This window comes from Myotis brandtii, unplaced genomic scaffold (assembly GCF_000412655.1).
Source record: "Myotis brandtii unplaced genomic scaffold, ASM41265v1 scaffold1103, whole genome shotgun sequence".
Lineage (NCBI taxonomy): Eukaryota > Metazoa > Chordata > Mammalia > Chiroptera > Vespertilionidae > Myotis > Myotis brandtii.
In genome coordinates this window covers 1,866,944-1,892,007 of record NW_005353762.1, presented here as the reverse complement: position 1 = coordinate 1,892,007, position 25,064 = coordinate 1,866,944, and the positions used below count along the sequence as shown (strand labels likewise).

At 43.7% G+C, this 25,064-nt stretch overlaps 1 protein-coding gene across 1 annotated transcript in view; it reads right to left on the bottom strand.

Annotated features, from left to right (window-relative positions):
- Positions 1–10,821: 10,821 nt before the first annotated feature.
- HS3ST3A1 (heparan sulfate (glucosamine) 3-O-sulfotransferase 3A1) overlaps positions 10,822–25,064 on the bottom strand; it is a gene marked incomplete at its 5' end in the record, with an annotated part of 97,600 nt that continues 83,357 nt past the window's right edge. Inside the window, one exon of the mRNA XM_005857343.2 lies at positions 10,822–13,503. Coding sequence (XP_005857405.1) covers positions 12,882–13,503 — 622 coding nt within the window. The remainder of the gene's footprint in view (positions 13,504–25,064) is intronic.

Genomic DNA, 25,064 nt, shown 5'->3' with positions numbered 1-25,064 from the left:
CAAAGACTTGTGCAAACCCTAAGTAGTCTGCCATTGAAACGCGTCATCACAGGACTCGCCAAGCAGTTTGATGAAACTTGCGTGTATATTTGCTTAGGGCTGGCAGGAATCTCTGAAGATATTAATCTGTTCCCTGACGAGCACACTGAGACTCTGAAAGCCCCTCGGCCTTTATGTCAAGTCACAAGACAGCGTCAGGCAGAGCAGAACTCCAGGTCCTGAGCTGCTCCTCACCGATTCCCAGCCTGCAATGGGAGACCCACGCTCACTCTGCCGTGCAACCCCCATGTCTGCTTCCTGTTGGTGACTCAGGATGAGGAGGTCGAATGGCCTCCCTCTTGCCGCAATGACCAACGTAGACTCCACCAGTGGGATTAACTCACTCCTCTCTCCTTCTGACTTCTACTTCACTGTTAGAGAGCTTTAGGATTCGGAAACTTGCAGTGTGTGCTTGGGTAGTCTTCTAAGTTTAAGATAAAATAATCTTAAAATGTATTACAATGATCCCAAATTGTATAATCTCCATGCAAAGAGGCCTGGAAGTGTGCAGCAAAATAGGGACATACATGTACACAAACATATTCAGGCAAACTATAGTCATTCTCTAGCAGCGGTTCTCAACCTGTGGGTTGTGACCCTTTTGGCGGTCGAATGACCCTTTCACAGGGGTCGCCTAAGACCATCCTGCATATCAGATATTTACATTATGATTCATAACAGTAGCAACATTACAGTTATGAAGTAGCAACGAAAATAATATTTTGGTTGGGTCACAACATGAGGAACTGTATTTAAAGGGCCAGAAGGTTGAGAACCACTGCTCTAGAGCCAAGAGTGTGTCTATACAGTTTTTAAACAGAGGCTAATATAAGAACTGAAACTTATAGCCTATTTAAGTATGCCAGGCATTGGTATAAGCACGTTACATAATAATTTAATCTTTATAACAACCTAGGCTGTGAGTGCTGTTGTTATCATCCCTTCTTTACAGGCTAGAAAACTGAGGCTCAGAGAGATTGTTTCCCAGAGTCTCCCACTGGAGACCAGCAAATCTAGAGTTCAAACACCAGTAGAATACCCATGCTCTTAATCAACAATCGACTCTGACTCTCAGTAATGAGGATTTCTGTTAGAAATAGACTTAAGGAGCGTGCCAGGTGATTGGTGAGTTGTAGTAACATATATGCTACCCATGGCCACCAATGGTTTCAGCCTGTGCTGATTAGTTCCACCTGGCATTGCCAATTATAATTAAAATACATCCTTACCAGTCCTTTCAAATGAGAGAAGGGTCCTCCATTGCCCTGGTTTGTCACTGCTATTTACACACACCCTTAAGCCTCCTTGTATACTGCTATCAGCCAGGTGCAAGGTAAGGGTAAGGAGGCAGAACTGGAGAGTATAGCTGAGGAGTCGGTGAGGAGAGAATTCGGGATGTACTAACTTAAGAAGAGGGTGCAAGGGGAAGAAATTGCATCCTGCGAATTGAACTTCCCCCCAGATTGCTCAGGCAGAAGCGGATTCCCCTTCATGGGGCCTGAAGCTCGGACAGCTGTAGGGGCTTCTTTAAGAACAGAACACAAAGCTGCACAGCTGGGAGGGGGTAGAGGAGCCTGGAGGGGCTTACCAGGTGAAGGATCCGGAACTCAAGCGTATTCCCTCCGCAGTGCACCCACCTGCTCAGGGGGAGGCAGGAGCCCACAGAAAGAACGCCTGCTCCTGTGTGCCCAGGTAGGCGGCAGATTTCTTCCAGAGAGCCCTTAGGACAGTGGTTCTCAACCTTGGCTGCACATTAGAATCACCTGGGAATCTTTTTATTTTTTTTTTAGAATCACCTGGGAATCTTTTTAAAATCCTGATTTCTGGGCCTCATCCTCCGGAAATTCTGTTTCTTTGTTACTAATGTTGTGGCCCCACCCCATAACAAAGAAACAGAATTTCCGGAGAATGAGGCCCAGAAATCAGGATTTTAAAAAGATTCCCAGGTGATTCTAATGTGCAGCCAAGGTTGAGAACCACTGCCTTAGGAGAAACCACAGCCCCCTGGGGAATAGCAATTACATGGGGAGGAACCAAAGCTGCAAAAGCTGCCCTTCAAATTCCTACAAGGAATACATTCACATCGAGAGAGAAAACTGGTTTGTTTTAGAAACTCTATGAAGAGAAGTTGGACCAGAGCCACATGTTCTTCAGAATCAGGCCTCCCTGGCGTTCACAGGGTCAGCAAGGACGTCACTAAGGGCATCAAAGGAACAGAGCACTTCAGGCCAGTCCAGTGCCTGGGTGAGTTCACATAGAAGGCCCTTGTCTTGTCCCCTGCCTCGCTCAGGTAGACAAGTCCAGGGAAGTCCCACAGCAGACATCAGAATGTGGTCACAGAGGCAGGTTTGGCCACGTCTCCTGATCGTGGAATAAGTGGGGGCAGAAAGCCTAGGACCCGGCTCCAGAGGCGGCTGGCTACACAGCTATGGGGCAGAATGATGAGAATGGGAGCTTAGTGATGGAAAAGCAAAATGAGCCCAATTATCAGATTGGAGCCAAATTCCGGGTAGGTGAGGCTTAGTGCTATGGCTGCTGGTGTAAGGTTTGGGCATCTATATCCCATCAGAGGACAGATTAGTCTGAGCCTGGGATGGTTTTGGATGTGCCCGGGTAGCATTTTTCTGATGCCCATTTTCCAAGATGAAGCAACAGGAATGCATGCAGATCCTCTCATTGGGTGACACTTTCATCATGTGGCAGTGAAAACAATGCAGAATGGCTCAACTTGTTTTTGTTAACAGTAATCTTAGTAAGTAGGCTCAAGTTAAATTTTGTGCATCCCTTCAGGGTAAGAAAGAACTGTGACTTTGTATGCATGCATATGAGCATAATCAATGGACATAGATGGGGTGGGGGAGATGAGGGCATGCACTGGGGGAGTGGGGGCGGGTGGGGAGAGGTCAAGGGGGAAAAAGGAGACATATGTAATACTTTAAACAATAAAGAATTTAAATTAAAAAAAGAAAGACATTGTGACTGAGTAGAGAAGCCCTGGGCTGTGCTTACAGGTTAACAAACCATTGATGACTATATTACATGAAAAAGGAACGTGGCCTGCAGAGAACGGGTCTTCTATTTGTAACTTGTGGGTTTATGGCTGGTAGTCAGAGACCTAGACCAGTGGTTGGCAAACTCATTAGTCAACAGAGCCAAATATCAACAGTAAACGATTGAAATTTCTTTTGAGAGCCAAATTTTTTAAACTTAAACTATATAGGTAGGTACATTGTTATTAACTTAATTAGGGTACTCCTAAGGCTTAGGAAAAGCCACACTCAAGGGGCCAAAGAGCCGCATGTGGCTCGCGAGCCGCAGTTTGCTGACCACTGACCTAGACCATTTACTCAACGTCTGGAGTGGGTCAGAGGGTCACCTGAGTGTTTATACCATCAGAAAAGTGTCACCAGTGTGCAAAACCAGCACCTGGCAATCTCTCAGCTCAGAGTGAGATTCAACTTAAACGCAGTCTTTGAGGAAGGACAAGGGACACTTGGGTTTCGAGCCTGGGTGAGGCTAGTGATGGTGGGTGCCCTGGCCATGTGCTTCCTGGGATCAAAAGAAAAAAGGTACAGGTTGTTCAGTTGCAAGGGCCCCGGTGGAGAGGCCGACTGTCTGGGTGGCTCAGCTCCATCCAGGGGAGCCGCTGCGTGCTCTCAGGGTGGATGATCAGGAGGCTGCTAAGACCTGGGGGGTTTAAAGGAAGGCAGAGGAAGCAGTGAAGAAGGTGAAGGGTTACTCAGTTCCTGTTGTGGAAAGAAAAGGGGAAAATTCAGGGACAGAGAGGGGGGAGGAAGACAAGAAAGGGAAGGAAATGAAAAACAAGTCTGTGTACTTAAGAAGAAATAACAATTTGAAAGCACCTTAGAAGGATGACAAGAAGGATAAATAAATAAATAAATAAATAAACAAACAAACAAACAAACAAACAGACAGACAGGGCAGCCAGAAATAACGACTTGGAGTTAAAAATAAGAACAGGACACAGCGTCCTTTTTCTTCACACCTGTTAGGATGGCTATTATAAAACTAAAGTGAAGAAAGAAGCCAGAAACAACAGTGTTGAAGAGGATGTGGAGACATGGGAGCTTCATGCTTTGTTGGTGGGAATATAAAGGGTACAGCCACGGTGGAAACGTTTTGGCAGTTTCTCAAAAAGTTAAGCGCAGAACTACCACCTGATCCAGGGTTCTGCTCTGAGGTGTGTTCCCTAAAACTGAAAGCAGAGACTGGGGCAGATATGTGCACACCCATGTCCACAGCAGCATTATTCACAACAGCCAGGTGTCCACTGTGGGATATACAACACACACACACACACAATGAAATAGCATTCAGCCTTAAAAATGAAGAGAATCCAAGCACACAATGTGGATGATCCTAAAAGACATTATAAGTGAAAGAACCCAGATGCAAAAGGACAAATATTACATAATTCCATTACATGGGGTACCTAGAGGAGTAAATTCCTGGAGGCAGAGAGTAGAGTAGACTCCCTGGGGCTGGCGGAGGGGGGGTGGGAGTTCGTGATTGATGGGTACTGGGTTTCTGTTTGGGATGATGAAAAAGTTCAGGAGATGGATAGTGGTGATGGTTGCACAACAATGTGTATGTACTTAATGGCACTGAATCATAAGCTTAATGGCTAACATGGTAAAATATATGTTATGTGTATTTTACCATACGGACTTCAAGAGGTACCTTGAAAACAAAGTAAATTCTCACGAACCAAAGCAGAATGGATTTAATTGCAAGCACCACAGACCTGGACTCAGGCAATGCATATTCACTTTTTGGCCACTTGATGACAATCTTGGCCAGTGGTTCTCAACCTGTGGGTCGCGACCCCTTTGGGGGTCGAACGACCCTTTCACAGGGGTCGCCTAAGACCATCGGAAAACACATATATAATTACATATTGTTTTTGTGATTAATCACTATGCTTTCATTATGTTCAATTTGTAACAATGAAATTGGGGGTCACCACAACATGAGGAACTGTATTAAAGGGTCGCGGCATTAGGAAGGTTGAGAACCACTGATCTTGGCGAACCCGAGGCCTAGAATACAAGTGTCCCTAGTTCCAAAAGATGACACATGCTGCCTTCTCTCAGGATTAGGATTCGAACACTAGGATTCAACCTCCTTTTTAGAGCAGGGTGTGGTCCGGAAGGTGGGAAAAGCAGAATATAAAAATTCAAAGGAAAACACGGTCTGTCTGGACCAGATCAAAGTGATGATGAAAGCAATGCTTAGCACAAGAACGAAGGAGCTTTTTTATAGCTCTATTTTACTGCTCAAGGTGGGGGGTAGTCTGTAAATTAAAGGGCCCAAACTGGATGGATTAAGATAGCCCCAATTTAGAAACTGTTATTAAGGACCTTTTTTTAACGAAATTTTTTCAGAATCCAGAAAAGATATGATGCCCAGGCATGAGGGAGCAGGGCTGCAGGAGCGGGAAGGAGCCCGGGGTCAGCGTAGGCACCACTCCTCAGCCTCTGCAATGTGGCTGCGTGCAGGGGAAGGGAGGTCTGGGGCCGCCAGCACTGATACTTATTAATAAAAGCACATTTTTGTTAAGAGTTTTCAGTGCCCTATGGGAAGTAAGGAAAGTGATTGATTTAATGATAATCGTTTAAGAGATAGAAACTAATGATTGTGACAGCCCCAAGCATGCAATGCTTGCAGACATTTCCGCTGGCATGAGGCTGCCAGCATTGTGTGTCCTCTGCATTTTTTTCAATGAATGAGAAAACCGAGGTTCATTGGTCCTGAATGATTCATGCAAGACCTCATTATTCCCAGTCAAATCAGGACTATTCAGAAAATTACCCACAAAATATGAGTTTTCATCATTAAAGCACAGATAGAGCTGATGAGTGGAACAAATGTCATTTAAAAATGGAAGGTAGTCCTGACTGGTTTGGCTCAGTGGATAGAGTGTCGGCCTGTGGACTGAAGGGTCCCAGGTTCGATTCCGGTCAAGGGCACATGCCTGGGTTGTGGGCACATCCCCAGTAGGGGGTGTGAAGGAGGCAGCTGATGGATGTTTCTCTCTCATCAATGTTTCTAACTCTTTATCCCTCTCCCTTCCTCTCTGTAAAAACTCAATAAAATATATCTTTTAAAAAAGAAAAATAATGGAAGGTAGAGTCAAGAAAATGGATGGAAAAACTATGGTTTCCTTTCAGGATACACACACACACACACACACACACACACACACACACACGCACACACACACACGGTGGTAGGTAAATCTAAGGACTGTGTAATCATATTATGTATCAGTAGAGCTATATCTCTCACCTCAAACAGTGCGTAGAGAAAAGTTTTAAGTGATGTAGGAAATAAAGAAGGGCTGCTTATGAAGATGGTAGGTGTCAGGGAAAGGCAGACGCAGACACCAGAAAACAGCATAGTGGCGCTAACAGAAATCAGGAAGGCAATCATAAAAATGATGACGATCAGGCTGGAGAAACTGGCACTGTGAGTCAATTAAATAATGGAAGCGTCGTTGGAACGAATGGGCATGAAAAGCAGAGAACACACTGATGGAAACACGGGATCCAGCATGGAAGGATCGATGAGGGAAACGGAATCTGGGGCATTATTACCATGTGGGAGACAGGCTGCCTGAGTTAGAGGACAGGGTGGGGCTGGGAAAAGCAGATCTGCTTCCAGTTTTTCTGTGTATTCATTCTCTATGGCTCTGGGTAGTAGAGCTTATTTTGTTGATACAGAACTTTCTAATAATGACCTCATCAGATAGCAAGGGCCAAAGAGTCTGAAAAAGAGCTCATTGTTTACCGCTCGATGGAAGCAGAGCAGACAAGTTCAGTGCATGTGGAATCACCTCCCAGTGGGAGCCAATGTCACGGAGGACTGCTGCATCTCAGTGGGCAGAGGGGATCAGAAGGCACATGCTGGAGACCAGGGGAAGGGACTTTCTCCAGAGAGAACGATTCCTAAGAGGTAAGGGCACAATCTAAGGAAAGGGACAGGAGGTAAAGGAAGGTAGACAAAAGGCTGAGTTTTTAAGTAAAAAATAAGGTATCATTCTGGGGCCAGATGGTTAAAAAAAGGGAAAAAGTAACAAGAGTCACATTGACAAGAAAGGAGGAATAACAACAACAACAAAAATTAAAGCCACAAGGTGACATTTTGGCATAAAGATTTTGATACAGGAAAATACTGAAGGGGAAAAATTCACTCAGAAGAGAAATGGCATGAGAGTAAGAATGATGTGGAGGGGCGAGGCTGAAAGATGTTTGTCAGTAACTCAGGTGAGAGGAAGTGTGATGGTGCTGGAGTGGGAAGGAGCTGTAGCAGACACACACACTTTGTATCTAGAAAGAAAGAAAAAAGGAAAAAAAACTATTCAAACCCAAGTGGGGTATAAAGTGCTTTGAGTCATTCCCTCTAAAGGTAAGATTATTATTATAGGCTATTGAGTTGGACTTTTCATGACAAAGAACATGTGATCTGGTATAAGATCAAGTCATCTGCAACAAGAATGAGGCTTCTCTTGTTCCCTCTGAAAACTTGCAGTAACATGACTGTGCAATTGTCTTGCTTCCTCCTGTCCTCTGCTTGACCAGCTGTTGCAGGCCTGCAATAAGGAAACCTGAGCTTAGATAAGGGTTTATGGGAAAACAGGTGGAGAAAATGCCGCTGCCCAGACCAGAGGCAGACAACCTTTCAGAAGTGAGATGCCACGTGGCTGACCCTGGTTCCTCAGGTCCGTGGTGAGGGGTGGGGCGGGGAAGCTGGTAAGTGACCTTCCAACAGCACCTCCATCTCCTGTCAAAACAGCCCCCCATGCTTTCCTACTCTACTTCATCCCTCTCCCTTTGGGCCCCATTTTCTTAGTGTAAATACTCTTGGGGAAAGATAAACCCATCTGACCTTCATCGGTTTGGGGACATGCATCAAATACTTGGATGGCTTTCCTTAGGGCTGAAGCTGAGAGCAGTGGCCCAAGGTGGACTGCAAGGCTTTCCCCAGTAATCTGAAGTAGGAAGTGGACACCATTGGGTTTGAAGAGAGGGCAGAACTTAGGCTAGAAGAGGCTGGGATACCAGGCATCCTTGGACACAGCAGGGAGAGAAGGCACTACAAGGTGGAAGCAAGGAGATGGGAGGTGGGAGGGAGATAGACACATCCCTCCCTTTTGCCATGGAAGCGAGACCCCAGGGACAATGAACACTCTAGGTTTACTATGAGTGACTTTGGGAGAAACCAGAACACATGGGCTTTGTTTGTCACAGTGGGGACCAGACAGGAACTTTAAAGCTCTCTTAGGAATTACCAGCTTACACCCAGCTAGAAATCTAGCCTATCATGTCCCAGCCAGCAGAGCCCATCAAAGATGCCACTTCTCATATCTGATCCTTTGAATGCACTTAAGGTAGCAAACCCAAGAATTTGGGGATGAAAAGTAGGCTCTCAATTTATTGTTACCTTTTATTCGACAGTAAAACTAGAGGAAAGTAGGTTGTGGAACATATAGCTATTAAAACGACACAACCAACAGTTAGAAATTAAACTAGAAAATTAGAGTGATAGCCTGAAACATACTAACTAAATATCCTAAATACACCACAATGGATCCATATATTAGAAGCGATTTCTATTTCCAGTTTTATTTCCTCCTGGCATAATTAAAAATTCACTATTTTACTACTCTTTGTATGAAAGTGCACTGCTTTGAAATTTCCCAAAATTCACCTCTTTTTAAGAGGAAAGGCCTCCCATTCTCAAACTCCATGACAAAAGGGTGAAACTTTCACCATCCATGTTTCCCACCCAGATACTTGAGATTCTGAATGCAGAGCTGTTTTCCTGCTGAGGAAGGTGTTTTAAGGACCATAGACTCTACAGTCACACTGATGTTGCCCTGACAGAGCTGATGTTTGGGTTATTGACGTCAGATTCTCCCTAGTGACCCTGAGATGCAAGAGGAGGATAGACTTGCATTGAATCTCAGCCCCACATGTCTACCTTTGTGAACCATAAGCTCTTCTCTCTCCCAATTCTATGGTCATTAGATACTAAGTTCCCAGGTTTCTAGAAAATGTGTCCCAGTGAGAATTCTCCTTCCTTTGCTATTACTCAGCAATTCAGGGCATTTGTAAACCATAGCACATCCTTCTGAAAACAGCTGCTTAGCCGAAGAGGAGCCTAGCTCTTGTCATTTGGCTGTGTCTGGTGACAAGAAATACTGTCACAGCACTGTCATGGAGGCAAATCGAAACTGCGCGACTTGAACTTGAAAAGGCCTTTGGGAATGTCTTCTTATAAGGTCATTTTCCAACTGAAACCGACTGCTTCCACTTCACAGAAACGTAACCATCTGCGTGTTACAAGCTGCTCCTGTATCTCCTTAAATGCCCAGTTCCTTGCTGTTTCTCTCTGGTACTCCTCCTGGCAAAGCGCAACAGGAAACGCCGATCTGTTTATTATGGTGCAGTCACGTGCAGAGTCACAGAGAGAAGGATTCTCAGGAGAAAAACCTGGAGAGGTGAGTGGAAGAGTTACCATCAAGCTTCACTAAAACCTGGTTCGTAGACATGGTTCAGACACACCACTACCTGCGGCAGGTTTACTTCTTCCACCAGGAGCCTCAGCACCACTGGCCGTTGGGTGGGTGACTGATGGGGACTCGCCTCTGCATGGTGAGATGTTTAACAGCATCCCTGGCACTCACCCACCAGAAGCACCTACATGCCACCGCCTTCGGGACAACCCAAATATCTCCTCCAGACATGGCCTTGGGATGCAAAAGCAGCCTTTGTTGAGAATCACTGTCTTAAGGATTTGTTTCCTCAATGGTAAAGTGGAGCCCATGAGAGTGGAGAGCTGCTGGGGGCTGACGGTGAAATGCTGCACTCGAGAGGTTGGTCTGCTACATGACTGTAAGGTAGTATTACTTACAGACATATTTGTTCACACATGGAATTTAGGTACTTTCATGAGTAACAGATTTGGCAGGTCTCACCTGACAGAGCAGGAGCAATGTGCAGAGAGGGAATGTATCCTCTTAACAACTGCAAATCCAAGAGCTAAGAATTTACAGACACATCAATGTTCTCATGCCCAGTTCAAGAACGAGTGCAAATGCCAAATGGGGATGTGATCCAAATGACCCTGAGGTTTAGTCTAACTTTAAGGATTTGTGGAAAAGGGGAAATTAGAGAGGGATTAATACTCCTAGAGTACTTAACATCCATTCTCTAGAAGCTCATTAACCCCAGGCTATTAGAATAAAAGTAATTTCCTTTAATAGTTTCTAAGTTATTGGGAGAATTTACACACAGTAGATGTCACCTCGTAAGGAAACTACAGAGAAAGAAGCTGTGGACTCTGATTGTTTTGGAGACAATTCTTCACTTTTAGGAAGAGTTAAGGCGGTCAGCAGGCAAGGCTGTGGAGCTGACAGCCAGGTGGGAGCAGCAAAACCTACTATTGGACGTGACTAAATGGAAAGAGACATCTGAACCCAAGTCCACGTGCAACAAGTGTAAGTGCCACAGAGAAGCAGATACGGAAAAGTCCTTTTCTGGAGGAAACAGAGTACTCTGATTCGAGATCTTTACACATTGTTTTTTTCTGGAATCTGTAACTTCTAACACCATCATGAAATCTTAGAAGTCAGGTTTTCCTAGAGTGCTGTGTAGTCATTCATTTAAAAAAAGTAATATGAACCAAAAAATCTACATGCAAGAAGAGATCATTTGCACTCAGTTCTGTTTTTATTATTATTGTTTAACACAAAAAAAGATGAAGATTGCTGAATACAATTGTTTCCTTGTGCAAGCTACTTTTGCATTATGTCAAACAAATGTTTATAAAAGGGTCAGAAGCACAAACAAAATGAGTTAAGAAAAACAGATAAAGAGTTCGAAATGAGTATCTTGTTGCTGGTAGTGGCAATTCTAGTGGAACAAAGACAGGCTGTGGCACTGGAAAGCTGAGGGCATGGAGGGGAAGGAGATCACCTGGAAAAAGGGGCCTGGATTTGGGGTTTACGGAACTCCTAAAGGTGGGAATAAATAGAGCCAAAGACTTGGAGCAATCATCAACTATCTAGAAACCTAAATGATTTCCCCCCTCCTTTTAATCCTGTGTTAGGCTTCTCAAGAAATACTTCCTTCCTGATGCAACCTCTGCGGTAAATGGGAAATTGTACTGCATATCCAAAACAACTTCAGTTTCTTTTGATTGACAACACCGGAGAAGAAAGAGAATGCACTTTTAGAATACTAGAGTGTTTGGTCCTTTAAATTCTGGCAGATACAGGAAAGTTCCATGAGATAGGAAACGTTTTCCTCTTAGGTTTAAACCTATAATAAAATGTCTCCAACAGGCTAATTATACATGTTTTATATATTTTGTGCATATGTGCTCCTCTCTAAACCAATTTAATTCCCATTAATGCTAATCTTGTTATTGCCCACTCTGAGAGGAAAGGAATCCTTTTAATAAACAATTGATTTATTTGAGATATTTCAAGGGGGGATGGGCAGAAACTGATGGGAGAGGAGGAAAAAACCACCATTTTTATCCACCTGCAATTCTGAGACTATTTTCCAAATATTAATGAGTATTAGGTTAGACTAGGTATGAATAGAAAGTGGGGGAAAATAAAGTGTCAAAGTTGACAGTCCTCCACCCATGAAAAATAAGGGCATGGTAACAGAGGTTTATTGATACATCTTTAGTGCTAGCTCCAAGGTTAGAAATGAGATATCACAAACAGAAGCAGATTTTCTCTGTTAAGAAAAGGGATAAATAAAAAGGAGATTCATACTTGTAAGCTCTTACAGAAATGGCTTTTTCTTAATTAAAAAAATAGGACGGACAGGTCAAAAGAACAAATAGGTAAGTTGTGCTCCTACCACACCTTGTCTTGTTGCCAGCATGACTGTCCCCCTTGTTCTTGATACAAGAATCCGGTAATTTCTCTCAGCTTCATTCAAACCGAGATTGGCTCTTAACAGAATGTGTGCCCAGGTCTGATGTTCTCCTGGAGTGTACTGTGGTGTGACCGAGGGCCGAGGGCTGGCCTGGCGTTGAGAAAGCCAGAGGAAACCCTTTCCATCCCATCGAGCCTGTGTCCAACCTGGCTAACCGATTTTAAAGGTACAGATGTTTATTTCCAATTCTCCTGGGAAAAGTGGCATGTAATAAAGAACAAGTGAAAGAAGGGTTGTCCAGGAGTCACCATCTGGCCCTAAGATAAGTTATTTAACCTCCCTGAGACTCAAGTTTCCTTACCTGAAAAATGGGGATAATGATCTCTAGGTACCATGTTTTGTACCGCACAGTAGTATAAGGATCAAAAAATGTTTTATTTTTAAAAACACTGTGATAACTGAAGTGGTGTAAAACCAAAAAGTATTATCAGTTGGGAAATAGTTTTAGAAAAAGTGGCACAGAAGTAAAAAAAACTTAAAGGGAGAAATACACAAGGCTAGGGATCAATTTTGTCTGGGCCTCGTAAGCCAGAGAGAGAGAGACTGATTTCCCCTCAGAGTTCTCTTAAAAGTTCTCATGGCAACTGATGCTCTTACTTTATAATTATGCATATAAAACATAAAATAAAAATTAAAGATGGAAACTATTTAGATGAGTAAAGTTTTCCATTTTTCGTTTATCCAAATGTTTGGTGTAAGTTAAACACATGAAGATGGGGTCAGAGGTGAGCACAATCTCTTAACATTCATTGAAAAAACTACTACAAGAAATATTTTCAGCACAAATATTAAACTGCCTTTTCTCTACCGATTGGTAAAAAAATATATTATATTTGATTTTTCTTTTCTTTTTAAATTACATTGTTATCCATCCCAGCCAAAGTCGTGCCCGGTCATCTGGTAGAACTTGCGGTTGAAGGGCCGGTAGAACTCGCGCAGCCTCCGCACCACCTCCGGGTCGATGTCGGGGTGGGTCCGGCCCTTGGTCTTGCCCAGGCAGTGGGGCTTGCTGCTGCCCTCGGCCTTCTTCAGGCAGGGGAAGCCCTTGGTCTTGTTGAAGTAGAAGTGCTTGTCGGTGATGATCCTCTTGAGGCCCAGGAAGTCCTGCACGCGGCCCAGCTCGCCGGCCGGGTCGCTGATGAGCCGCTCGCCGCTCACGAAGAGCATCTGGCTGAGCGGGAAGTGGCGCAGCCAGTGCTCCAGGTGCTTGGCGTAGATGCCGATCTGGATGGCGCTCCACGATGTGTCGATGAGGCCCGTGCTCCTGTTTTTGAACGTCAAGCTCTCGAAGGTGGGGATGTCCGGCCGCTTGGACAGCGTCTGCGTGTAGTCCGAGATGGCCCTGGTCACCGGGTCGCGCACCACCACGATGAGCTTGGTGTCCTTGGACATGGCCGAGATGCGCGCGGGGGCCTCCCGGGTGACGAAGTAGCTGGGCGTCTTCTCCATGGTGATCTGCCCGTCCAGGGTTCTGGGCATCAGGTCCCTGAGGAAAGAAAAAGGCACGTGAGCCTGAAACAAAGCGACTGGCCCTGGTTTACACAGAGAGCTCATTCCAAGGGAGGGGGTGAGTATATACTCAGAGCCGGACTGCGACCGGATCCCAGCTCTCCCACCTGCTAGATGTATGACTTCATATTTAATGGAAAATGATAATAATAATACTCAGGTGCCTGTGTATTTAATGGAAAATAATAATAATAAATAACAATAATCTCAGATGATTATTGTGATGATTAAATGAGTTAATGTATCTCAATAGCTTAGAAAAATGCCTGACAGAATAAATGCTATCTAATTTTTATTTTTTATTATTACCAACCCACAATGCTGTAGAAAATAAGCTTGATCAAATTCTTTATGTGAATTAGAATATTGTAATAAACACAATCACACTGCTATGAGATGGTAATAAAATACCCTAAATACTTTCTGTAATTTTCTTAAAAACAGCAATTATCCTATATAACAAAAGGCTAATATGCAAATAGACCTAATGGTGGAAAAACCGGAACCGATCGCTATGACATGCGCTGGCCACTGGGGGCATGCGCAGAACATGGAGGGTGTCAGCCACGGTGGGACAGTGGAGCAGGTGAGCGGGGGCGCCAGACCAAGGTGGGTGCCAGTCGCTGTCATCAGGGCGAGCCTCTGGTGGTTACTGAAAATTCTTTACTCCTGTGCACTGTGGTCCTGCCCAGTGCTTGCACCTGCTGCCAGCGCAGGAGCCACCACTCGCACCTGCTGCTGGTGCTGGCCCCAATTGCTTCATGCCGTCAGCGGGTACAAGTGAGGCTGGCACTGTCAGCACCTGGGAGCGGCAACGGTGGGAGCGAAGCTGCTGGCAGACAGAGGACTGGGCAGCGGTGGGAGGAGCGGGGTGGGGGCACGAAAGATGGTCCGAGACCCACCCCTGTGCCTACTGCAGCCTTGCGGCTCACAGTTCCTTTAAAGGTGCATGAATCTGTGCACTGGGCCCCTAGTATTTAATGTTATACCATAGCATATTACACAAAGTACTTCTCTATAATTCTGGAATTTTCCTATAACAAACAAGACATTAAATAATCCATCTTTTATCTAATAATTTGAAATGTCATTATTACAATATTCTAAATATCTTGCTTCCTCTCTTCATTGGCCCAATTATAAGGTTATTATCACATTAGAGTACATTTTTATGTACATCAAAGTAAATTCGGACTCTATTCAAAACGTTCTTGGCGAGTCTTGTCTGTCTATTCTTCCTGATGAATGTTAGAATCACTTTGTGACACACACACACACACACACACACACACACACACACATCCCACTGGAATATTTTGATTTTTTTTTTCAGAGAGAGGAAGGGGATATGTGCTCTGACAGGGAGTCAAATCCACCACTTCTTGGGTGAACTGGACGACACTCCAGCCAACTGGGCCACCCAGCCAGAGCTCAGGGGACTCTCCGTAGAGTGGATACTGCCACCCTGTTCAAGCATGCTTTCCTCCTGAGAACGGGTGGGTCTCAGGGCCAGTCAAAACTTATGAGCCAGACAGAGAAACCCTATTTACTCTCCAATTTAAGTGCACTGTCATTAAATCCACTACTTATTAGAAAAATACACATTAAATATGTATATGCTAAGGCAGTGTTTTTCCAGTTTCAAGTTTTACAAGAAATAGATATTCCTCAAATCAATATTAAAATAACTGTATTTTGGGGATTTACAATGACTGAATGTGTTTTGTCCTTTTATTCATCAACTAGAGGCCTGGTGTACAAAATTTGTGCACAGAGGCAGGGGGGTTCCTCAGCCCGGCCTGCACTGTCTCGCAATCCAGGACATCCCTCTCGCAATCCGGGACCACTGGCTCCTAACTGCTTGCCTGCCTGTCTGCCTGATCACCCCTAACCGCCTCTGCCTCGGCCCCCGTACCCAGGACCCAGGCTTCCCTCCTCCGACTGACAGCAGGCCCCCTGGACTCAGGTTTCCTTCCCTCTGGCCGGCTGCAGGCACCTGGGACCCCGGCCGGCACTGCCTGGGCCCTGGCTTTGTCAGGAAGGATGTCCAGAATGACGTCTGGAAGACGTCCAGTCTATCTGGTCTAGTTAGCATATTACCCTTTTATTAGTATAGATAAGAAAAATCAAACTTATAAATATCCTTATATTGTTTGTACTTTTATTCCTGGAATATATTCTCTTTGATCATAGTATATTATTCTTTTAATATAGTCCTGTATTTGAATCATCTTTACTTTGTTTTGGATTTTTCATCTATATTCATTAATGAGATGTTTCTGTAGCTTTTCCTTTGATTAATAGCTTAATGATTTGTTAAAATATGAATTATTCTACAAACAAAATGAGTCCAGAAAAGTTTCATCTTATTTATTATATATCCTAGAAAACTTTAAGTAGCAAAATAATTTTCTAGTCTTTCAAAATTTGATGTGTGTCACATACACAGCCATCTAATCCAGGCACTTTTAGAGTGAGGGTAGCAAAGGAACTAGGGTCTTCAATTCTCTTTCAGTTTCTTCCCTGGTTACTGGTTTGTTTGTTTGTTTGTTTTTGTAATACTCTGCCTCATATTGTGTAAATTTTAGCAATAAATATTTTTCTAAAAATCACCCAGTTGAGGAGTTGATTTAGCATTTTCTGCCTATCTTTCTGCTTTCTCTATTAGACTATCTTCTTTAATTTGCTGATTTCCCTTTTAGCTCTTTAATGCCCTTCTATACTTTTTCTAGTTATGCTTTGTTGTTCTTCTAGTTTATGTAACTGAGTGCTTGGTTCATTTATTTTCAATCTCCCTTCTCAATTAACAACAGCATTTTGATGATACTAATTTCCCTTTAAGTACAGACTTAGTCAAATTCCACAAATTGTTGTTTTTGTTTTTTGTGTTTGGTTTTTTTTTTATAATCCTCACCCAAGGATATTTTTCCAGATTTTTAGAGAGAGTGGAAAGGAGGGGGAGAGACAGAGAAACATCAATGTGAAAGAGACACATCAATTGGTTAACTCCCACACATGCCCCAACCAGGGCCAGGGACTGAGCCTACAACCCAGGTATGTGCACTTGACCAGAATCAAACCCTGGACCCTTCAGTCCAAGGGCCACCGTTCTGGCTAGGGTAAATTCCACAAGTTTTAATATGCATAGTTGTAATTTTCATAACTTCATGATTACTTAGGAATCACATTTTGCACTTGTTATTTCCATTATGGTCCAGGCATTATCTAGGATTGATTCTTTATTTTTATTTTTAACTCTAATGGTTGATTTGATGTTGTGGGGGTTTTTTTGTGTGTGTGGTAATTTTGTTAATTTCTACTTTGCCTTTGTAAGAAAAGAATGTACTTGTGATATGTGAGTTTGCTTTTGTTGACTTCCTATAATTTTCCTCACCTCTACTATTACCTAGCTGTATATTGTGAAAAATTTCAAAGACGCACAAAAATACAAAGAACTCTAACATAAATCTCAGTGCCCTACATTCAGTTTTAAGAAGTGATCACTAGTGGCTAGTTTGATTTCATTCATAAATTTCCATTCCTACTTCCCCCAAGACCCCAAGTGGATTCCCTGGAAGCCTAGCTCAGAGATCACGATTGGTTCTTAGACACTGCATTGGATCTGGCACAGATTCTCCAACCTCGTGGCAATCTAGTGGCCTGACGGTGCCTCAGTTGAATGATGCAGGGTTCTCCCATTTTTGTTTTTTTTGATATTGCAGTCAGGTTATCTTTAATTTTTTTTTTTGAAACGGAAAATGATAATTAGATGTCTGATAGCTTTTTATTTTGTTTGTTTTTAAGAAATCTGCAATTCCCTTTTCAAATGAACTTTTAATGTGCCATATTCTCCATTTCTTAACTATCCTAAGATCTGGGTAATGGTAACCAAATAGTGCACAGGGAGCTGAAGGCTGCCATTCCTCTCTGAGCTACGCCAGTGCCACTGGGAGACCCTTTCACAGATTTTGTCACTGCGCACCTCCCTTCATTGGACTCGAGAAATTGGCTAGACCAACCCACTCTGGAAGCTTAGGTTACACTTTCATCAGATGAGGCAGGAGATCTATCCAGAAATTGTGGGAATATCTCAGTTAAGGAAATTTGATCAGATGTGTGAAAAAGTTTGGGATGTAAAAGCAAACATCAAATATCACTAAAGTGATAACGATTTAAAAAAACACATGTTGATTTTTTTTAAAAAGGCAGCATTTTTGCCTCCTTTCCTGGAATCTCTGACTTTTAACTACTCGACCCCCTATTTTGGCCTGTGAAATAGAGATAACATCCTTCACTCCGGAGCTACTGGCTGGCGGTCTCAGCTTTCCTTCCCTGGGTCGCAGCGGGAGGCCGGTCCCCAGCAGCCCTTAAAGTCAGCAGAGATTAAAGCTGCAGATTGGGCTGAGCCAGAGGAAATACTACTACTATCTCTGAAAAAAGAAACCATATAAGTTATCTCAATAGAGTAGAGGAAACGCTATCCAAAAGAGGGGGAGTTAGAAGAGGAAAAGCTAAAATAGAATTTCAGAAGAAAAACACATTAATTACTGTCATCCACAGGATGAGAAAAGTCGCTGGGTTAGCATGGGTTGGGATGGGAGTCCAGGTTAACTATAAACTGACTGCAAGCTACTTTTTCCAGAAAGGATGAAGTGATAGTCTAAATAGATCCTTAATTGAGCGTACAGTGTAGAGAATGGTTGCTTTGTAAAAGGACTCAGGACAGTTTTCTTAAACCAACAATGTCCCTTTTAATTTCCTCATTCATTTTCTTATTGCAATTTGAATTTTAGTGTTCGGAAGAGGGCTTGTCTCTCACATAAGATGAAATGCACGTGTGCTTTGGAGTACCATATCTCAAAGTGTTTGGAAGGAATGGACCTGTCTTTCCCTACCCGAGTGAAGTATGTGCCATGGCCAGCTCGGTGCCAGGGTGTGGCCGAGTTGGGCAGTGACTGAACCAGCCCCTCCATGATGAGAGCTTTGTAGAACTATGAGGCAGGCTGTGGGGCAGAAAGGTCTGTTCAGCTGAAGACAGAAAACATTGGGGTGGGAGTGAGAAATTCAACTGGATGATGGCAAGGATAGACCCCAGGAGGCCTTAGCTTCTAGGCCAAGCATGTCAAACTTGTGGCCCTCGGGCCACATGCCTCACTTATTTGGCCAGTGTTAGCCTTTGAGTTTGACATGCTTGGTGTAGGCTATTCCAATTTCTCCTCTAAATAATAAAAGGGATTTGAAGACATTTATAATAAGTATGGAGATGCATAAATGGATAGAAACCAAAATTACAAAGAAAACTAGTGAAGCTTATTTGTTTTCTCCTGAAGAAGACGAGGATACAAAGGGATTTCATAAGCAAATTAAGGATTACTACAAGGTGGGTGGCACACGTTTGCTCTTTGTCCCTAAAAGACATGAGAATTGACAATAACCAAAAGGTAGAAGCTACACAAGTGTCCACATGTGGATGAATGGATAAGTAAACGGTGGTGTGCATACACAGTGGAATAGTACTTGGCATGTGCTACAACACGGGTGAGCCTTCAAGAGGTCATGCTAAGTGAAACAAGCCAACCACAGAGAGACACGGACATGAGGAACTAGAGGAGCCAAATCCACACCCACAGAAAGTAGGATGGCAGCTTCAGGGGCTGTGGGAAGGGAATCAGCAGTTGCTTACTGAGTATAGAGTTTTAGATTTTTGAGATGAAAGAGTTCTGGAGAGTGACTGCTTAACACATTGGGGTGGGAGTGAGAAATTCAACTGGATGATGGCAAGGATAGACCCCAGGAGGCCTTAGCTTCTAGGCCAAGCATGTCAAACTTGTGGCCCTCGGGCCACATGCCTCGCTTATTTGGCCCTTAAAAATGGTTAAGAGGGTAAATTTTAGGTTATGTCTATTTTACCATACTTTATTTAAAAAAGAACTCCCCAAGAAGTCAAGGACTCCAATTGTATCCATAGAATTTAATTAAACAAAGGCATCGTTTTGGCCTTGAAGATAATTAAACATTAGCACAAGGTACTCAAGGAGGCTGTGGTTTTGTTTTTCTCTTGCTGAACCAAAGGGAAATAGAATAATTTTTAAGATTTTTGTGGAACTATATGAAATTAGAAGATGAGGTCTGTGGCCTGTCTCTGCCCATTCTCAGTTGGGTGACCACGAACTAGTCACTTAACCTCTTTAATCTCAGGTAACTCACCTCACCAGAAGAATCAAGCCAAGGTTTGGGAAATCTGGGTTGTACACGGAGCACTGGCGTGGCCACTACTACAGGGATTATACCAAACACTGCTCTCCGGAAAGTGACGCCTGCTGATGTCCAGAATCCTCAGCTACCAGGGCCCAGAGGAGTGGGAGCCCGCCAGCATGGCCCTCGGACATCCACACACCTGCCCTTTGAGGCCTCCTATGTACAACATGCAGAGAGTGAAGACACCTGATTTGAGAGCCGTGAGCTGGCAAAGCCAAGTTCTGTGGAAGGACACAGGCTGGCCTGTTGTGATGTGAGAGAGGTGAGCTCCGTTTTTAAGGGGAATCATTTTTTTTTCTCAGGAGGTGTAGTGCAGTTGTGCCAAGAGGGAAAGTGTTTGGTAACACTTCCATCTGATTCCAGGCACTGTATCACCGCAGTGTCCTGGGCATTTCATTTTGGGTAATGTATCCTGGCAAGTAGTTTGCTTTTTTCTACTCGAGCCGTGCTGCTGATTGGACAGACCTGCCTCCAGGGCTATGCCCCATTGACAGTTATGGGGGCAGGGCCTCCTTTGGGAGAAAATGGCCCACCACGTTAGCGCTGTCTACACCACCACCACCTGCATGGTCAGGGGAACCACCCCAGAGGCAGTCCTCGATGGCATTCAACAAATGTTCATTGTGCATATGACACATCAGGAAAGTACCAAAAAGGAACCCACCTTATGTGCTTCCCCCTTATATGTTTGGGCCATTTCCCCTAAATCCTCACTGCACTTCTATGGTCTTCTTGCCCCCCCACCATCCACTGGAACTGCTACTGGCTCTCTCTAGAGGCACTTCTTCCTAAAAACCATATCCTTCCCCATCGTACTTTTAATAAATGGTGTTTGGTCAATTGGCTAATTACATAGAAAAATAAATCTTAATCTCTTACCATATGCAAAGATCAATTCCAAATGGCATGAAGATATAAATACAAATAGTAAAATTAAAAAAAAAGTTTGAAAGGAAATGAAGAGATATCTTAATAATTTTTAGTGGGGGTAAAGATTTCTAAAATTTCTTGAACGTATACTGAATGCAAAAGACAGTCTCCAAATGGTCAATACGAGTATGAAAAGCTGCTGAACTTTATTAGCCCTCAGGGAAACCCAAATTCAAACACAACGAATGCCATACGATGACAACCCCTCCTGAGAGGCTAATATAAAAATCACAGAGCAATCTGAGTGTGGGGAGGATGGGGAACAGCTGACTCTCCACTGGTAGGAGTGTAAACGACACGATGACTTTAGCAAACTGTTTGGCACTGTCTACCAAAGTTGAACATGTGCATGTACTGTGGCCCAGCAATTTCACTGCCAGAGATATACTCATCACCACAACATGTTCACTAAGACACGTTCATGAATGTTTAGAGTTAATCATGACAGCCCCAAATGCAAGCTAGCCAAACATGAATATCCTTCTATTTGTATGATATATACATATATACACATATATGTTTATATATAAATGTATTTATGTTTATATTCAGACTTGGCATGAATGACTCAAATCTGTGAATTTTATACACCCAATGTTAGCAAACATAGCCAGTCACAAAAATGTATATACTGTGTGCTTTTCCTTATAAAAAGTTCAAAAACTAGCAAAAACTCACCAGAGTGTTTTATGTCGGGACAGTGGACACCCGTGGGGGAGTTAGTGACTGGAGGGGACATTAAAGAGATCTGGAGAGATGGAAGTGTCCCTGGCCATGATCTGGGTGCTGGTTACACAGTACACTCACCTTGTGAAAAGTCATTGAGCTATACAGAATTTGTATTCTTTTCTGAATTTTGTTATACTTCAACAAACATTTACAACATGTATAAAAAAATAAATGGACCAAATTTTTATATTCCCCAACAAAAACATTCATTTCAGAAAAGTGCATTTGCCAAACCAACTATATCTCCACTTTGTGGACACTCAGATCATAAAGGAATGGCAGTTGAGCTCCCTGACTTAGGAGTCAGTGGACATCTCAGTGGCCACATCCCAGTCATCCCATTTAAGTTATCAGAACAGGAGCTGCTGAGCCTCTATCCCACTCATGGGTCACTGATTCTCATGGTGCCATAAGCACAGTGTTTACAGAATCATAGAGGAAGTGTCTCTAGAGTGTGGACATGAGTACCGAGATAGCTGAAGAACATATTATATTTGCACAACAGTTTAGCAATTACTTTCTCAATTAACCTTTACACAGACATAGGAGGGATAAGGTTGATATGCTCTCCAAGTTTTCTGATGAGAAAGCTGAGATGCATAAGGCTGTGTGGCGTGGGCAAGTTCCCACAGTCTATGTATGGAAGGCAATGGATGGTCTTCCCAAAGCCCAGGGCAAGGTTACTTCTATTGCATTGAATAAGAGAAAGTCAGCATAGAGGACAGGAAAATAACACGCAGAAGTTGCCTCAGAGCAAATTTGACAGATGGAGAACATGAGAATGTGAGAAAGTTATCCAGTGGGGAGCTTTGAAGGTCCTGAAAGACCCCTAATCGGAATTGAATACAGACGAAGGAATCTGATTGCTTGAACTGGAGGATTGTGTAAAATTAGAATGAGAAGATGATGGTGCATTTAACATCAGTGATAAGTTCAATCCGAGGTGATGCACAAATAGAATGAGCAAGAATAGGCAGCAGGTAGTGCAGTCCTTTAGGAAGCTCTTCCAGGATAACCCCAGCTTGGTAGCTAACAACCTGCATTAGAGGGATAAGAGTGGGAGACAGGGGTGGTGAGAGCATGGAAGGTACTGAAGGGAGAGCGATGGGGCTGGACAGCTGATTCATGAAGGGAGCAAAGTAGAAGGAGATTCCAACACTTTGAAGTGGAAAAGGATGGCAATTGTACTAAAACTAACAACAAAAGTTATTGAAATAACTAAAAAAGGAAAGAAACTTAAGTTTCTCTTTCAGTAGAGTCAAGACTCATTTTCAAAAGTTAGGATTTCTGCCCAAGAATTCTAATGAAGACAAATATGATTGGTTTTATCCTAAAACATGGCACAGACAGACATCTCCATGAGGACAACAATTTTACCGGAAGCTTAAATCTGGGAACAAGAATGGGGATTCAGTCTTGATTCAATCTTGATTGTTCAGTCGGGGTGATCTTAAACAAACCACTTTAATTTTCTGGGCCTTGTATTCTTCATTAGACGAATAAGACTATTGTCCTCCGTGTCTCCAAGGCCTTTCCACCCACTAATTAATTATTAATGTGTCAAATGGAAAGCTCCGCACAGCCTCACACTGCTCTGGGCCGAAGTGAGACTCCACCAATCGAAGAAATGATTTTGTGTAAATTATCAGACAAGGCAATTCTGCATCAACAGAATGGATTTCAAAATCACTGAGGTTTGGAAGAATGCAGCTCATACAGTGGCTGCCAAGAGAAAGCACTGAGGTTAATTTAAATGTAGGCTCGCCTGGCATTTCCCTAGCATGTGGAGGGACGGAAAGACCAGGCAGCCCACGAGTTAAGCGATCTCACTGCATCTGATAAGACAGTGACTAAGAAAACCCATCTCTGTCCCAAGCTCCCTTTGTGCCTGAAACATCGAAGATGTTATAGCGAGAAGATGAAGTTCGCAGATAAGACTAAGTTAAGAATAACAGATATAGGGCAGCCAAGAATTCAAGTTCGGTGCCTCAGACAGAACATGGTGAAGGCAGAGCAAATGAATACTTATTATTTATTATAGACAGAGATCTGATGCATTATTTCCTGCCTCTCACAATAATAAAAAGCTAGAATTATCAGAATTTCTCAGATGAGTAAGTAGGCCCAGAGAGGTCATGTGACTTGCCCAAGAAACACAGGGATGAGTGAAAGGGACAGCTCTAAAGCACATATCCTGTCAACCTTCCAGACACCCAAGAAACATCAGTGGCGCTCTTCTGGTTGCTGCTGTTGGCTGTCTTTGGCATTTTGTCAAAACATGTGAGTGTTGAAGGCAAACTTCACCATTCACCTCAGAGGGCAAATCGACCGGCTGGAACGCTGTGAGGAGGTAAAACCTTCCCATGTTTTCTCAGCAGCTGCTTCTGCAGCAGAAGGACATGCCACCAGGGAAGTCCCTGAGCTGTAATGCAGAGGCAATTCACCTTGAGGAACAAATAAATCTGGCCCGTGGACACACAACATTTTTCTAGTCTACACAACCAAACAGATCCATGTGTCTGCTTTTGAAAGCTTTTTTGTGAAGCCTTTGGCAGCAGCAAATTCTAGGAAAACACACTCTTTTCATGGCCATCGAATGAAGGTCATTCCCGTGGGTCCCCAGTGGCATGAGGCTGGAGCGGGGGAAGCTGCTGCAAACCCCGGAGCTGTCAGCCCGCGTCCCTCGGGCCAGGCCTGACCACATCAATATTCCTTTCCTGCTGTTGCTAAGTGCAATCCCACTCAAAACGTGACTTGTCAAGCTGGAAAGGAGCCTCCCTCTAGTTGTTGTTTGACTTGGCTTCTGTGGAAGAAGAAGACTTATGTTGCTAAACCAACTCCACACTGACTGAAGGAAGATGTGTAATTCTAGTCATCAAACCACTGTCCAGATAAGTCACGCAGTAAACCTGACAGTTGGCACACCTCCCAGTGCTGGTGATAGCAGACACCTTCTCAACCTCTGACCTATCAAATAAAGAAAGAGAAAGCAAAGGTTCTTACTCTCCCCAGGCTTACGACAAAGGAAGAAAGTTTATTTCAAGAAAGCAACGCCATGGCCATGGCCCTCCAGAAGAGGAGAGAAAGGTCAGGGATTCTGGGCTGATAATTTTGGGGAACCTCATAAAAGGACAGAAAGTACCTCTGCATCCAGGTCAGAGAGAAGAGCTCTGAAATGGAAGGGGTAAGGGTTATCCTGGGTCATAAACTCCAGCAACAATGCTTTCTCTTTGTGTAGGACCTTATTGTTTTCCAAGCAATCCCGCATGTTAGCTCACGCCGGGACTCTTAGGGAATACAGGCTCACCGCTGCACCCTCTGCTTTTCTCCTCAGTTTACTTGACTGAGGAGCTCATCCTATATAATAAAAGCCTAAGTGGCATCACACCCTTGCTCGATGCCCTCATGTCATCACAAGATGGCCACCCACACATCATCACAAAATGGTCACCACAAGATGCCCGCCACATGATGGCTGGCAGAGGAGGGCAGTTGGGAGCGATCAGGCTGGCAGGGGAGGGCAGTTGGGGGCAATCAGGCTGGCAGGCAGGTGAGTGGTTAGGAGCCAGTGGTCCTGGATTGTGGAGGGGATGTCCCAGATGGGAGAAGGTGCAGGCTGGG